Source organism: Acromyrmex echinatior, chromosome 17, assembly GCF_024713525.1.
Source record: "Acromyrmex echinatior isolate Ae372 chromosome 17, ASM2471352v2, whole genome shotgun sequence".
NCBI classification, from domain to species: domain Eukaryota; kingdom Metazoa; phylum Arthropoda; class Insecta; order Hymenoptera; family Formicidae; genus Acromyrmex; species Acromyrmex echinatior.
In genome coordinates this window covers 2111783-2128039 of record NC_141868.1, presented here as the reverse complement: position 1 = coordinate 2128039, position 16257 = coordinate 2111783, and the positions used below count along the sequence as shown (strand labels likewise).

At 34.2% G+C, this 16257-nt stretch overlaps 1 protein-coding gene across 3 annotated transcripts in view; it reads right to left on the bottom strand.

The window, feature by feature from the left end:
• LOC105152062 (uncharacterized) overlaps positions 1-14585 on the bottom strand; it is a 102271-nt gene extending 87686 nt beyond the window's left edge. Inside the window, exon 1 of one of the 3 annotated variants that reach the window (XR_015548066.1) lies at positions 13920-14009. Coding sequence is in view for 2 of the 3 variants with exons in the window: in XM_087415357.1 (XP_087271483.1) it covers positions 13920-14017 (98 nt within the window). In the remaining variant the exon portion in view is untranslated. Of the gene's footprint in view, positions 1-13725 lie in introns of all 3 variants that reach the window. The other 2 variants (XM_011066108.2, XM_087415357.1) reach the window with 2 other exon arrangements.
• Between the last annotated feature and the right edge of the window lie 1672 nt (positions 14586-16257).

Genomic DNA, 16257 nt, shown 5'->3' with positions numbered 1-16257 from the left:
TTGATCAAAGACTAAGAATAATTCGATTAATCTAATAAAAATTATGCTGTTTTTTGATTGAGAAAAGAAAACAAGGTTTAAGAGTGACGAGGAATGACATGGGGGCGGAATCTTCTGATATTCTCCGAATATCTCCTAATCCGCATTTTTTATCGAATGATTCGCCACCGGCGACACCATGCACAATGTGCTCCTTAATTCTCTACTTTCGTGGCCGCCATGCCGGAATCCCATAAATCGCCCAAAAATTCCCACCGGAGCACCCGCCCCGTCCGTGGATGTAAATTACCAGCTTATTTCCGCGGCCAGGCGTCATTCGGATAAATAAAAATATTTATACCGAGACCGCGTGCACTCGGACACTAAATTAAACCTCCAGTGTCCAGCTCCCTCGACCTTTCTCCTCCATTTTTTCCTCTTTCTCTCTTTCTCTCTCTCCCTCTCTCTTGAAACGATGAGCGGGACAAGAGGCGATTATGCACATTCTCGAATGTGAGCTCAAATTAATTTTGTATTCGCTGATGTGTCTAAAAGTCAAGAGATATTTGCATATAGTATGAATTAATTCAGTTTTAGTATGATACAAGTAGCATTGATGTTAATTAAGACTCCCCCCTTCCCTCTCTCTCTCTCTATTTCTTTCTATAAATCCATATAAATTTAAGAACATATTTTTATAAATGTAACATGCATGTGATACTATAATTCTTCATAGGCACACATATTTTTACTTACTCCATAGGCACTCTGGATTTTTTATTGACCCCAATTTTTTTTATTATTCTAAACTTTCAAAAAGTCTAGAAAAATTCAGGATTACTCTTCAACATCTCTGCTACATTACATTAATTATTTAATTTAAATGTTAGAATTATTATATTTAATGAAAATTAAAATTAGTTTCAAGAAATTTGAGTGAAATTTCATTTGGGTCAAAAAAGATCTACTGTATGTTTACAAAGGATTAATTATAACTTCTAACTATTAATTTTAAAATTTATTAGTCTCGATTTAGCACTCATTTATGGGTGATTTAACAATATAGTTTTCAGACTAGAAAAATAAAATTTTAGCTTCAAGAATTCAGAGATTGTTAGAATTAAACAACCTCAAGACTCCAATGTTCATAAATCTTCAAGTTTAAAAAATAATATCGTTTTATGGCCATAAGTATGAAAGGTTTCATAATTTTATGAACTAAATTTACCAAGAATTTCATCATCAAATTTCACGGCCATGAAGCATGCATTCTTTTTTTCAAAAGTTTTCTATTTCATTCGACGCGCGACGTAATGTCGAATTAATGTCGTATTAATGACGCTGGATGGCAGTTAAATGACATACTGTGGACTTTAGACTTGTCCCGTGTATACCTGAATAAATTCACCATGCTAGGTAGTAGGGGAGAAGAGTAGGGAGTAATTCGTTTTCTCTCTTTTTGAGGACAACAATTACCAGCTAATTCGCCCGTGCGATTCCGAACGAAAGGATCGCGACACCGAAGGACGATGACGATTTCCAGGTAGGATTTAATTCGACGCCGGTAGGGTGAGAGAAGCAGAAGAAGCGGGGACACGCATTCTATTCTCGAATTCGACTGCGACAGCCGTAAAATGGAGAAAAGGATGCATTGTGCACGCATTATGGATTAGTGCGGACGATGGACAAAGAGAGTGTGCTGGTGCACGTGGGATAATATCCTTTCGATTATACAACATCGCGCGCGATATCGACGTTCCTAGTCCCAGCGCACTGTATTCGTTAATTCTACATTTATTGCCAACGTCGGTTATTATCGAAATATCTTTCAGATACTCATTTATAGCTTATCGAAATTATCACAACATATTGTTGAACGTTTCCTCTTCAGAAGGAGAAACAACATTGTGTTGTAAAATTTTTAAACATAACTACGTTAAATATCGCTCTTGCTTTTATTTATGAGATTTCAAGTAGCAGCTAATAAAATTCATAATTCATAAAATTTAAATATGACATACTTGAAGCAAAGCTTCTCTAAAATGTAAGGCTACTAAATAGTTTTGGCCATAAATATAAAGTATCCTCACAAATTAACGTTCTATATTTAATAAAAAGTAAATTAAAAATAATTTTTTTGAAAAATAATATTTTTATGACAATTCTAATATTTTAGTCTTCCTTTGGCTTTTACTGTTACCTTTTTCAAGAAAATAAATTGAAGGCTTTATACTCGTATGGCCAAGATCGTGCTACTTGCTACAAAAAAATTTACTCATCAATAATGCAATTATTTATTGCTAGTGATAGAGCTTGTTGTCGCCCATCACGTATCAATAAGATTCATAACATGTTCTGAAAAAATTTTATACTAAATAAACGTGATAAGCTTTAACCGACATTGGTCCCAAAGTGTTCGTCAATCACTTCCGATGACGGAAACACGAAGAGGAAACAACGATGGGTTACCTGCGCTCCTGCGATCCCTTCTGAACGATCGGCGTTCGCATTGTTGTCGCCGAAGAAAACGTATGCCGATGATTTCATTTCGATCAATGACACATCGGGAGTTCCTTCGACCCGCTTGCTATCGATTGAGTTTCTTTTTTCTCATTCATTGCCCCGGATTTCCCTCCCCCTAACCCATGTCCCTTGTGAAACGAAAAGAAGATAAAAAGAGGTATGGCTCGAAAGGGGCGCCACAGGCGAAATATTATTTCTTTTTTCTGGAGCAACCCTTTTCCTGAAAGAAGTATCGACAAATCTTGCGATAAACAATCGAATGATCGATAAACCGAAACTTTTTTGGAGGGTGACGTTTAGTGAGAATCATTATTATTATATAATAATTATTATTCAATTACTTGATGGATGCTGCAGAATAAGAATTAGTAATTATATTGAGGAACAGAATTTTTTTTAGAGAAATAAAGTTATGCGTGTAAAATTAAATCATTGTATTATAAAATTTAATTATAATATTCTCACTAAAAAACTCATTGCTTACTGAATATTATCTTATATGCACTGGCTCTTCAATATTATTTTTACAACACATCGCGAAAACGGAATGAAAATAGAGGAAATCTCGTTAGTCAAAACAAAATCGTTGAAAAAATTAACGTTCAATTCCTGTAGAAATTAATTATAGCGATCTCTCAATTTGAACAAGATATGCTTTATTCTGTATCATCGTGCCGACGGGGAGTTATTAAAAATTGTCTGACTGACATCCTATTCATCCAGCAACCAATTAATCCTTCCGATCACACCGTCGCAAAAAATACGCGAAATACACCGTTGTGTTTTGCATTCTCGCTTCTTGCAAGCCTCTTTGGTAGCTTCGTGAAGCAAGATAGGGGAGTGGATTCGTTCTATTATCGATACGGCGTTTTACGGTTCGATTGCGCTAAGGCCGAGTCACTGTTTGATTGTTTAAAAAACAGAGTCAAGAAAGAAATCGCGGAGGATGCGAGTGGATTGCCCGCTGTGTTCATTAATCAGGAAAGCTCCCTTTACATCCGTCAGCTCTATAGAGATATCGATTGCTTCCATCTACGGCGTAGATGGTCGTTTAACTTCGCCTAGATACACGTTCTGTGCCACGCATTTCCATTGGAGATCATTAAATCTTTTTCTATTTCTTTATAAAAGTTGCCATTTCATGAAATAAGATTTTTTGCAATCGCAGAGACGCAAGGTGTTCGAATCAAAATTGAATTGATCGTTATAATAGAACTTGAGTCAACTTTTGTAGAAATACGTCAGAGAACACAACTATTTCTTTGAGAAAGAAACTAGAAAGAAACTATCTTTCATACTGAGTTCAAAAAATATATATACGATAGTTCTCAACTACATAGAAATTTTTACATCAAAATTATATCAACAGTTACTATTATAAACTTGCTTTCTTCATAATTACATATAAATGAGCAAAAAAATTTTCGTATAAAATTTTCAAGATAATAATATATGAATACATAACATGTTATTAAGTTTTGTTTTTGCAGTAACATTTAAAAAATATACATTTGAAATATGTAAAACACGTTTAAAGATGCGATTGTTATATTTGATTTTATTAATAACTACAAATTAGCTATAATTTTTTATATTAAATTTTGTAGTGAGTACCGTGTGTTTGGCACACTTTTTTTTTGTACTAAAAAGATCATTTTGTACGGATATCTAACTTAATTTTGGTTCTATTTATATATATATATATATATATATATATATATATATAAAATTATTATTTACTTAAAATTTATGAATTTTTACCATAATTCAAAAAGGAATTCATATAGTAGATCAAGATCAATATTGAATCCTGACGAAGTATCGATTTTGTACCAAAAAATAAATTTCATATTTCAGTACTGGATTAAAAAAAAATAATATGGTATTGGCTAGCTCAATATTGAATAGATAATAGTATTGATCCAATATCATTTATAATATTCAATATATTTTTCGATTTTTTTAATATTGATATACTTAAACACCAGTAGAACAATATATTTCGATATATTTGATATTTTCTTCAATTAAATCAATATCAACTCCTAAAATACGGAAATTGCCAAAATCAGTCTCTATTATCACAGAGCTGTCTAATGGATGTCCTAAGCATGTCCTATCAATTAAACAGGATATTGTGAGGACCTGTTACAGTATCGTGATTCAATTAGGACGTCTTGAGAACTATCAAATGAGTGTCTCATTATGTCCCAAATTCATCCACAAGATATGGGAATCGGCAGACCTAAAGATGTTTATCCGTAATCTTTAAGATAATTTTACTTCTCTACAGTTCAGATTTCCTAGAGACATTCTAAAGGCATCCAGAGAACGTCTCTATGCTTTCAGAATATCCTAAGAATGTCTTTATACATGGCTTCTAAATGTCTCTCGAATAAAGTGATGAAGTTGCTAAATTTGTAAGATTGAAATATTTTACAAATATTATTATATTCATTAGCTTCGCTGATAAAAAAATAATCATATCTTGTATTAAGTTCAGGCAAAATATGCAAATAATTATAATATTTCTGAGCTTCAATTACATAGACTGGTCATATATTATAGATAACTTGAATAAATTTTATATGTGAGAAACGACACTAATTAGCGGCAATCATAGAATCCAAAAACAGATCCTAAGAAGGTACCAAAGGATTTGCGGATTATTGCCGTCTAATAGTGCATTGCTAACACCAATATTTCATGAATTTTCCCGTTCACTTTATCAGGACAAGGAACGTACGCGCCTATCGATCTTAAGAATTATATAGATGGGTATTTTTAGAACTTTGGATTAGAATATTATGAGTGCTTCCCAGTCATGTCATCTTTGTTTAATGTTTGGTAAACAACAAAAATGGAGTGATACCTGGGTGGATGACACTCGGATAAGAATCTGAACATAACCTGAACATAACTATATTCATATAGTTAGAGATAGTTGGTTCTTATATTTAAGACATCATATTAAATAACATTTTAAGATACCAATAAATACCATGTTGTGATTGACTTCCAAGATCTTAAAGCTGTACTTGTGTGAAATCGGTAATCAATAAGAATACACTATGTACGATCTTAAAAAGTATCAAAAGAAATAAGTAAATAATAAAGAATATAAAGATAATAAAATACTTTTATATACTAATATGTATTAGCTGCTAGTCTAAAATTGTAACTAATGTAAAATCGATGAATGAATGCAACCGAGAAAAGTTTTGGCAGACTTCTACCCGGTGGTACGATTCGTTCCGCGATAGTTACAGGTGGTCCCAAGCCAGCAATTTCGGCGGGACCGATGGGTTCGTAATCGAGTATCGTTAAACAACAGTCGATCAATCCGTCGGCAAAGTTCCGTTTCTTCAGCACGAATGGAAGCGGCCCCGTTTTATGGGCCTTAGCCATGATAATAACGACAACGCCGTCTCCTCCTGTCTTCCTCTCACGCACGTTTAATTTTCTCATTTTCTCCATTCCCCGCTGCTCTTTCGAGGCAATCGTGACTATGCGTTACAATTGTTCGATCTCTCGATCGGCCGATCGCTCGCTCCCAGGTGGCCGACGACTACAAACGATACGCGCGTACACACCCGGTATACCGAGTATCGAGACAGAAGGAAGCAAAGGCGCACAAGGCATCTCGTCTTCTTTCTGATCCTCCTTTATTCCCGCCTTTCTTCTCGATAATGAACACCCGAGCTACCGAAAACAGCGCGCGGCATATGGCTGCCAAAACCTGCTACTGATGGTGCGAACATCTCTCGCGATTTTGCCGCGAGACGCTATCATCACTAAAGCCATCGTTAACTGACAACCGGCGATTTTATTTTCAAATTTTGATGGTTAAATTGGATTTTGGTCGATGATGAAAAAATTAACTCTTCTAATCGACTCACTAATTCTTTAAGATTATATTTTCATTGTTAGCACACAATATTCTTAATATGTTATAAGAATATTGTTTATCTTTTTTCGGTATTTATATATATAATATTCTAAGAATATTATGTCTTATACAGAGAAATTGCATAAAGCAGCGAATTGTAACAACTGATAAATTTTCTCATGCCTAGAGCAACATAAATTTCCACCATAATTATGCATCACGTCAAGCGGTAATCTTTTGCGGAATGGTAAGCAGAGAAAAGAAATGAGAAAGAGAGACAGCAAAAGACTCGTCAATTGCTTTGTTGATTGGTCCGTACCGCGCACATGATCGGCAGGTCTTATGGATGACGTAGAGGACGTTCGCGAGGAATGGCTGGTCAGTTCGACGAACAAAGTGCAGAGTCGGCATTCAGCGGGAGAAAGGCGGCGAGATCTCGCGGCTCTATCATTGCAGCATCCTCTCGAGTCGAATTATCACCCCACGAATTTGATTACGGCTTCTGAAGGTGCCGGGGCGCGCACGGATGCCGGTAGAGATGGGTGACGCGGCAACAAGCATTGTAGGTCGTTTAATAACTCTCAGTGGGTGTCTACCGCAGGCCACTGGTGTTATTCGGCCACCTTTTATTCCTGAGTCGGGGTCTCTCCTCGACCTCCCTTCACCCCGAGCTCCTCGTCCTGCTGCGGAATCCGAAAACGGACGGGCGGACTTCAAAGAGGCCACAATGCGGATCACCAGGTACTTTCACGTAAGGTGGCTTAATTGGAACGCGACTGGAGATCTGCGACGAGGTCGCAGATTTCAAATTCAAATGTAGGAAGTTGAATACTTTTTTCTTTTCGCAACTTTTTTCTGCTCGCCATTCGATTAATTTGATTTGTGCGATCGATATATATATATATATATATATATTTATATATGTATATAAATGTACTTGTGCCGGAGGTGCAAGTTGCTATAGTGTTACATTTATGTTAACCAACGGTAAATATGAATGAAATACTCAATAAAAATTAAACGGAATATCGTTTTTTAACAGTGTTTTGGTTTTTAAACCTATACAATAGTTTGTCTAGGTGATAACTATGTTGTGGATCCTATTGAAAATCGTACTATTATAATCTCAAACAAACAAAATTGAACGACATGATATGTATTCAAAGATTATAATGGATGCTGGAAGAGATCTAGTAGACTATGTCTATACACAATTCTATTACAAATTGCCGACTCGTATGAACATTGTCCGTGAATAAGTTAGCCAATACAACTTTTATGCGACGCCCCTAATGCTACCGTATAAGGTATCTTGCTTGACCATCGGAATACTTAGGGTTAGAGGTAGGGGCGAGAAAGAAAGAAAATGAATCGACTAGGACGAGGTCAAAGAGATCCTTGTCCAAGTTCGACCGGCGCATATTATATCGAGCCGATGGGGTATGCCGTCGTTTGTCATCCGTCTAGCTCTTACTGGGACCGTTCGTATTTTCGTGACGCAAAAAAAAGGACGAAGGCAGAAGAAGCGACTAGGTGGAGGAAGAGCTCCGTCGCGCATTGTCGCGGTTCACAAAGGCCACAAAGGAGGACGTGTGAATCAGCAGTAATGGGGATAATGCAAAACTACGGGTGAGTCGCGAGGGAGACACGCGGGAATACCTGAGGCTATCGAATCGTAGAGTCCGAAGGCAAAGAGAAGGGAGAATGTCGTCGAACAGAACTCCGACAACAAAAATCTTTCGAGAAGGATGGATTCAAGGATAGTGTTTCGTTTTGCAAGACATCGAGTGTTTTTCCTGGATCGCTGAGAATGTCCGTGAAAACTGCACGAGCGGGAATCTACACTACAAATCGGAAATAAACACTACGCACGTAACCGTGAGTATGTTTTTATAAAGCAGAATGCGGTGAAAATATACTTTGTATCTACATCCGCATACGTATCTATATAAGAGATATCGCGTTCGAGAATTGTCTTAAACAATGTAAACTATCCCATTTTTCGCTTAAAAATTTCTTAACTATAAATTGTAATCTTTCATAATACTGGTTTTTTAATCAGAATAGAATTTTGATCATCATTAAATGTTAACAAACATTAGAACAATTGTAATTACATCGCTGAGATTGCCTGTCTAAAGCACAAAGTAGCAAACGGGGGAGATTTCGAATCGCCCGAGTGCGGAGTAAATTGAGCGACCATCGATTAATTTAGAACTTGCTTGCCAAAGAACGGCGCGTCTTTAAAGAAGAAACTCAATAGAAATTCTGCCATTATCCTGGATACACCGAGATATAGCGTCTATGGATGTATAGGGATTGCGGCCAATCGAAAAGAAGGGTGTCATTGTTGCGTGCCGCGCGCGCGAACGAGCAGCTTTTAAATTGCGCGGTCCGAGCGTGAAAAGGGGAGCAGAAGAGACAGGCGAAAAGGGGCGCGCGAATTGAATAAAGTAATGATCGGCAACGGGCGACCGCGGATCCGCGTTATCTGGATGCCACAGATTGGGGTTACCACACAACTCGGACTGATCTATCAAATAGGTAACAGTAAACAGTACAATAACGAATCCCATAGCAATTAGAGCAATCTGGAATACGTGTCTATTTCGATGAAGAAAACTGTCCCATTTTTTATGGAAAAAAAATGAAAATCGCTTGCGAAACGGCGAAATATTTTTGCAAAATATATATATACCAAATACTATTAAATACAATATGATTATATATATATATATATGCTTACAATTTAATTATTATTTTAATTATTTAAAAATTGTAACTAATTGCTTGAGAGATAATGTAAAATTCATATAAAACTAATTTAAAGACATATAATTAATAAATATACTATATATCAAATCAGTTTATATATACAATATACCGAAAAAGTGATAATCTATTCTATGAAAATTTCTTTTCATAGAATGAATTATCAGAAAAATATGTGTATTCTATAAAAAAAAGTTGTATATATATTTTCAGAAAAACAAAAAAATTTATTAAATTCACGTTGGCCTCTTCATGAATTTTATTAAACAGGGACAAATACATTCTTTCAAGGCTTATTCTATAGAACTTCTTTTCTTTATATTCGTGCTGCTGCTCGCTACTATTCTGTTTACCCTATAACAAGAATCGCCTTGTTGCGAGATAAAACCGCCACGTTCTTCGACGCGACAAAATGCGAGGGTTGCCCTTCGCTATGGGGTGCAGCATTATTAAGAGCGTTCTTAGGACGAAATGCGATCGTCGTCGCGACGTGATTCCTTCTTCGAGGATTTTAAACGTACAGTACAATTGTACAAATCGAAGTCATAAGAAAGCTCAAAAGATACGCGGCACTAAAAGATTAGCAACTTTGCGGATTCTGTTCAAAGCAAAAAAATTTTTGCAATTTTGCAAAGTTACAATTTTTGCAACTTCTTTTATAATTTATATCTAGTTAATCGAGAAAATTGAATATCCAGTACATAAAACTTCTTTCATTCAACAATAGCGCGAACTAATTTTTATTTATCTATTTATACTTAATTACTAATGTTTTCTTGATTAAAGATTTAGGTATTTATTATATGAATAAATAAATAAATATAATATTGCGAAAATAAAAGTTTACTTCAATTAGACAAACAATGAATAATTGAATAAAAAAATTAAAAAATTTCAAATAACACTGACAAAATTTGACTATTTTTGTGCAAGGATTATTCACACTCGTGTTGAAAAATAATATTAAACAAAGTAATTAAGACATGATGGCATCATGGGCATAGCCAGAAGTTTTGTTTAGGAGGAGGTCAAATTAAAGAATTGACTTTTGAACCCGGGAAAGAGTAAGAAGTCAAGTAGGGATTATTGGATTTCGCTTTATATAATTATTTTTAATAATTAATTACTGATGTAAAATCACAAAATTACATATATTTCATTTACAAATTAATTTTATTTTTCTCTTAAAATTATAAACTGATTCTTTAATCTAGAAAAACTTATATTTATAGCATTAGTTGTCTCAATTATTTTTTCTTTTCCACAATTAATTTCTTGTGAATAATCCGTAAATGCGTAATTTTTTTCTAATTATTATTGTATATTTTTGTTTTTTGAGATTTAGGGAGATCGTAGCCTCCTTGCCTCTTCCTTGACTATGCCCATAATGGTTACAGGAAAAAGGATATTATGCATCAATACAGAGTTCCTATCGAGAACATCGTAACGGATACAAGTTCGGAATCGATTTCAAAGCAACGCGATCGAAGTTTTGAATTAGCTAAGCTATCTCATTGAAGGGTCGTGTGCTTCACCGACCCTTCCTCTTCAGCTCCTTCACCTTCAATCCACTTATTCAGAGACGTAACTTTATCGCGATTAAAAATTTCTTCTTTCTTTAGATTAGTTCTTGATAACAAAAAAATATAAAAAAAGAAGAATCTTATTTTACTAGATTTATCGATATTCTTTATCACTAGTTTTTTTCCATTTCTCAGGAAATAGTATTAAAAATTTTCATACAAAATAATATTATTGATAATTAATGAAGAATTTATCAATACAATACGCGCGTCACGGAGAAATTTGAGAAAAATTTTGTGCGTGAGAGAAGGATCTATGATCTTATTAGCCAATTGTATTTAGCCAATTTGTAAGAGCGTTGTGGACTCACACCGTGTATTAACATTTAATATTTCATTCCCACCAAACAAGTCAGGAGAGGCTTGACAGACTCTAAGACAAATATTGGTCCGCCGTCACTAAGTCAACATTCACAGATGACTTCTTGTTACAATAGTCGTGAAACCTCGCCTTAGGTCGAAACGTTGCGCGGAGAATTAAGATATGGGGAACGCGATCAGAGAAAGCCAGAAGGGGGCCGGGCCGAGGAGGCAGGAGGATAGAACCGAAAGAAACGTGGCATCGTGGAATGCAGCTGTACAATGCAGCAGGTCCTCCACCAACATCGATCTCGTATTATTATAGCACGCATGCGGGCCCGACCGGGCCAGACCCGGTGACGCGTGTGTGGACCCCGGCCATTCGGACGGGTCGACTTTTCTAGCACGATCACCCTTGAGCATTACACTTGGCGCGAACTTGATTTAACGCCGGATTAAATGGATGTTTTATGGACGGCTTAATAAATACGCGGATCGTGCGGATTTATGAATCACGAATGATCATGATACCATTACCGTCCCGTTTCTAATTCAATGAACGCCATTGTGCTACTGTTCGGTGAAGTTGGGGCGCCGTGAGAAACTCTGTGCACGATTTAACATCTGATTTATAAAAATTTACGACATTATCTGTCCCGGCGATTAAATAAACTCGAGAAAGGATGTTACTTTCATTTGTATAGTTAAATACATTTAAAAGATACAATAGATACATTTAATGTATCTAATATACTTTCCAGCATATTAAAAAACTGAATAAAAAGTAAAAATTTGAATTTACGAGATTAGATTCGAATAATAAGTCTATGTAATTATCATTAGAATATATAAATTATTATAATTTTAGCAACAAATCCTGTGATTGGCTCTTCAATACAAATCCTGCCATTTTATACAATTTTAATTTATATTATTTAGAGCTCTTTATTATTGTACTAATATTCTAAAAACTAACATCTTTCTCGATTTGTGAATGTTAAGTCGAAGTTGCTTGTGCATTATATATGAAATAAAAATTATTGTAAAAAAAAGCACAAAATAATAGCCAAGAGTCCACTTGGTTGCATAATAATGTGCAATATGTATATTTACCAGTATATATGTATAAAAACAAAAAAATTTCGATGATGAGTTTAGTCTTCCTTAATGCAAATAAAACTGCAAAAAGATCTTGACTGAGAAAACAATGCTAAGCAAATGCTATCATTTAATAAAAAAATTAATCTGTAAATTAATATGGTCGTTAAAACAAAACATTTGTACGCAGATTATGTAAAAAATTGCAAAATTATCATCCAGAGTGTCACAAATTCATAAAAAATTACCTATGCCACATCGAAAATGTATTGCGTTGTTAATTTTATATGTTCAATAATATATTACTTAATACATCACATTAAAAAAGTATATCAATATTTTCACAAAAAATGTAATTGTATTCTCTTTCTTACAATTTCAATATTTAATTCTTTCAAAAATTTATCGTATCTGAACAAAATGTTTTTAACAAAATGTTTTCAATTAATAATATATTATTTGATACATCACATTAAAAAACTGTCAATATTTTCACAAAATGTAATTGTATTCTCTTTCTTACAATTTCAATACTTAATTCTTTCAAAAATTTATCGTATCTGAATAAAATGTGAATAAATGTGAAAATATTGTGGCAGATCGACATGGTGAAAATTTTTCTCAGAATTTTTATGTAAATTTCAGAATGTTTCAGAATTTTTTAAATAATTTTACAATTTTTAAAATATTCTTAGATTTTTTTCTACAAATTGAAACATTTCTCAAGTGTCAAGAAAGTCTACATCTCTTCTAGAATTTTTTGTTTCAGAATTCACATATATGAAAACATTTTAATCAGACTTTCTTTGTATTTCAGAAAAGTATTTCAATTTATATAGAAATTCTGACAAAAATTTTATTTTGCATTTTATGTTTGTTTTGCTAATGGAATCCATAAATATAATATGATTTGAGCAAATTATTAATAGAAGTCTATCATTTTTATAATTATTTGAATGATTACAATTGATTGCAAAAACTAAATGTTACAAACTGATAAATTCTATTTAATTTTTACAATTCTATTATTAGATCTATTATTAGATTTTATTAACAGAATTTGTTATATTTTTGCTGGCATTTTGCTGATTAAATTTGTAGCAGATATTTTGCAGAATGTATTAGGTGTTGGAATTAATTCGTAGCGTTTTACAAGTGATGGGAAGTACTTTCATTAATGTATTTTTTAATGCTCATGTGAAATAAATAACATTCTTTCATTAAAAACGCTACGAATTAATTCCAACACCTAATATATAATTAAATAATTTGTAATAAAAAATTAGGAAAGTAAGAAAAAAATCAAAATTTAGGTTTTGCGAATAAAAGTTAATTTAAGTATATAAAATTTGATCTATTTCTTTTAATGTAGAAGAACTTATTTTTTATTTTCTTTTATTTTCCAAGAATTAGAAAAAGATAAAAAGTAAATTAATTCAAAGATAAAGAGTAAATTAATTCAAAGATCAAAGTTAAATCTACATTTGTAGCAATGAGCCCTAAAGGAATCTTTAATTATGATTGAATATTTTTAAAATGTGTATTAAATTAATGGTGATAGTAAACGAATATTCTGCTTACTGGCGCGGATGCTTCTTCGTCATCCGATAGTTGTCCTCTATTGTTCTCGATGTTTACTCACACGGACGCGACGCGAGTCGCTAGGAAACTAATTACATCCGCACGTATTCGTATACTAAACAACGCGATATGACAATCAACCGTCGCTTTGTCCGGTGAGGCTCCCGACGAGGCACTTTCGAACAGGTACTTACAGAACGCAAAATGCGACGCATGGATGGCGTACGCCCGTCACTCCGCTTCTCCGGCTCTCGCGATGTTCATCATTCATGTTCAGATTATACGACAGCATGAAAATCTCGGACCACACACGACCGTGTATGTAATTAACGCGACACGATGAACGCACGCCACTTTGTACACAGCGTTCCCGTAACACAACGTTTCGGACGTTCGAAACAATATTCGCTCGCACGTTGAATGCAGGAAAAATTCGAAAATCGATTGGTAATAAGTGCAGGAAAAATTCGTGCGGCGCGGCAACTTCACGCCGTTGACGCGTCGGATAGTAGTTGGCAACTTTACAGCTTACTTCGCTCGGCGTCACTTGTCGATCGCGCGATTGACCGCCGCGAGGGAACACATCCGACCACTAATTACACTACGCGTATTACGACGTTACCGTGATTGGCTTGTAACCGTTGTAATTGATTCTGAATTCGCGGCGACACTCTCATCCAGTGTAATTGCGAGCGACGCTGTTTCGGGACGAACGAACAATGCGCGAAAACAATACGACGTCACGCATACGACACCTAAGCGACCGCGCGCGAGTCAGAAAAAAAGAAAATAACGGGTGGGTCGTTTGATCGCGCGACTGAGCTGTAGTTAAATTCAGTGTATCTTATACAAAGAGAGATAGATGTAACAAATAAGGTAAGTTTATATCCTTTTTATACCTATTTCTACCTGTCAGGGACAACAACTTACTTCACCTATGGAGGGGAGGGGGGAGGGGGAGTACAAAATGACGAATTTTTAAATTTTTCATTTTGTTTTGTGCTCTTTGTTGCCGTCTCTTTTTTTACAACTGCAAATTGCGACGCTCTATCCAAGGCCATAATCATACTACAGGTTGCGATTACTGGTGTCGGTTTTATTTTCATTAATTCTATTTTCACGTTCTAAGTTCTATTTTCACGTTGCAGTCTAATCTCGCTGCATCATTATTGTCTAAAATAGAACCAACAACCAGCAAGTAGTGTGATTACAGCCTCACAATCGGTAACTCATTTATATTAATCGTAGTATGCCGTATGCCGTAATTTGTAAGAATTGACTAATCACAGTCGAGTATATTTCTCTCTCAATTAATTGTAAAAGAGGAATGCTCGACTGTGATTAGTCAATTCTTATGGATTACGACATACGGCACACGGTTACGATCAGTATAAATGATCTAATTGTCAGTTGAAATTAAATCTAAAAAAGTTAAAGCATTTGATGAACTGATTCGCAATTAGAAGGTGGGATTAAATGTGAATAATTGTCATTATTACATTTAATTAAAATTAAAACATATAAAACGTAATCAAAAAGAAATGAGATCATTCATAATGTAATTTTTATGATCAATTGTAACTATTAAATATTTTATTAATTGTTCGATATTGTTCTGGATAAAAATATGATTTTTTTTTTAAAGAGTGATCCACTCTAGTGGCCTTACGCTACATATAAATCAAGTAAATAATTAACAAATATAAATATTAGGTGTTGGAATTAATTCATAGCGTTTTTTAATGAAAGAATGTTATTTATTTCACATGAGCATTAAAAAATACATTAATGAAAGTACTTCCCATCACTTGTAAAACGCTACGAATTAATTCCAACACCTAATATAAATAATTTGAAAAATAAAATATCACGTTGATGGGAAATTGTCTATGCTTATGCAGAATTATAATATTGTGGTCTCTGACTGAATAGTTTAGTTTATTTTGTAATTAAAGAACCCGTCTCATTAATATTTCTTCTTCGTATTAGTGAAAAAAAATTTTAATAGCGATTTCGATTGGACGCACTCAGTGCACAATGATGCACATTAAAGTAACGTAATATAAATAACCATAAATTAACGTAAAGATATATTTATAAATAAACATAAAAGTCATGAAATACTCAGTACATTTAATTTATTATGCTGTTAAGTAAAATATATATTTTATAATTCGAAACATTTACATTTCATTTTTACACTCAAATTAAATGTACAATGGCTTTAATATGCAGCAGTGTGCACTAATGCGTCCAATTGAATTCTTCGTTATTAAACATTGATCGCGTTCAGCAGCCTCAATTATTGCAAAGCGGATTCGTGAGCGCTATTATTGATGTATTCTTCTATATAAATCATCCAAGTCCTAATCATTTATCTATTCTTTTTTTAAGACATACTGGAGGCTCCTACTCTTGTTGCTGATCTGCATTCTGCGATGAATATTCTTCGGTTTTGGATAACTATACCTTTTTGCTGCTTGGAGATCCTTAGAAAATCTCTTTGCGAAAAATTATTTTTGCTAACGATCG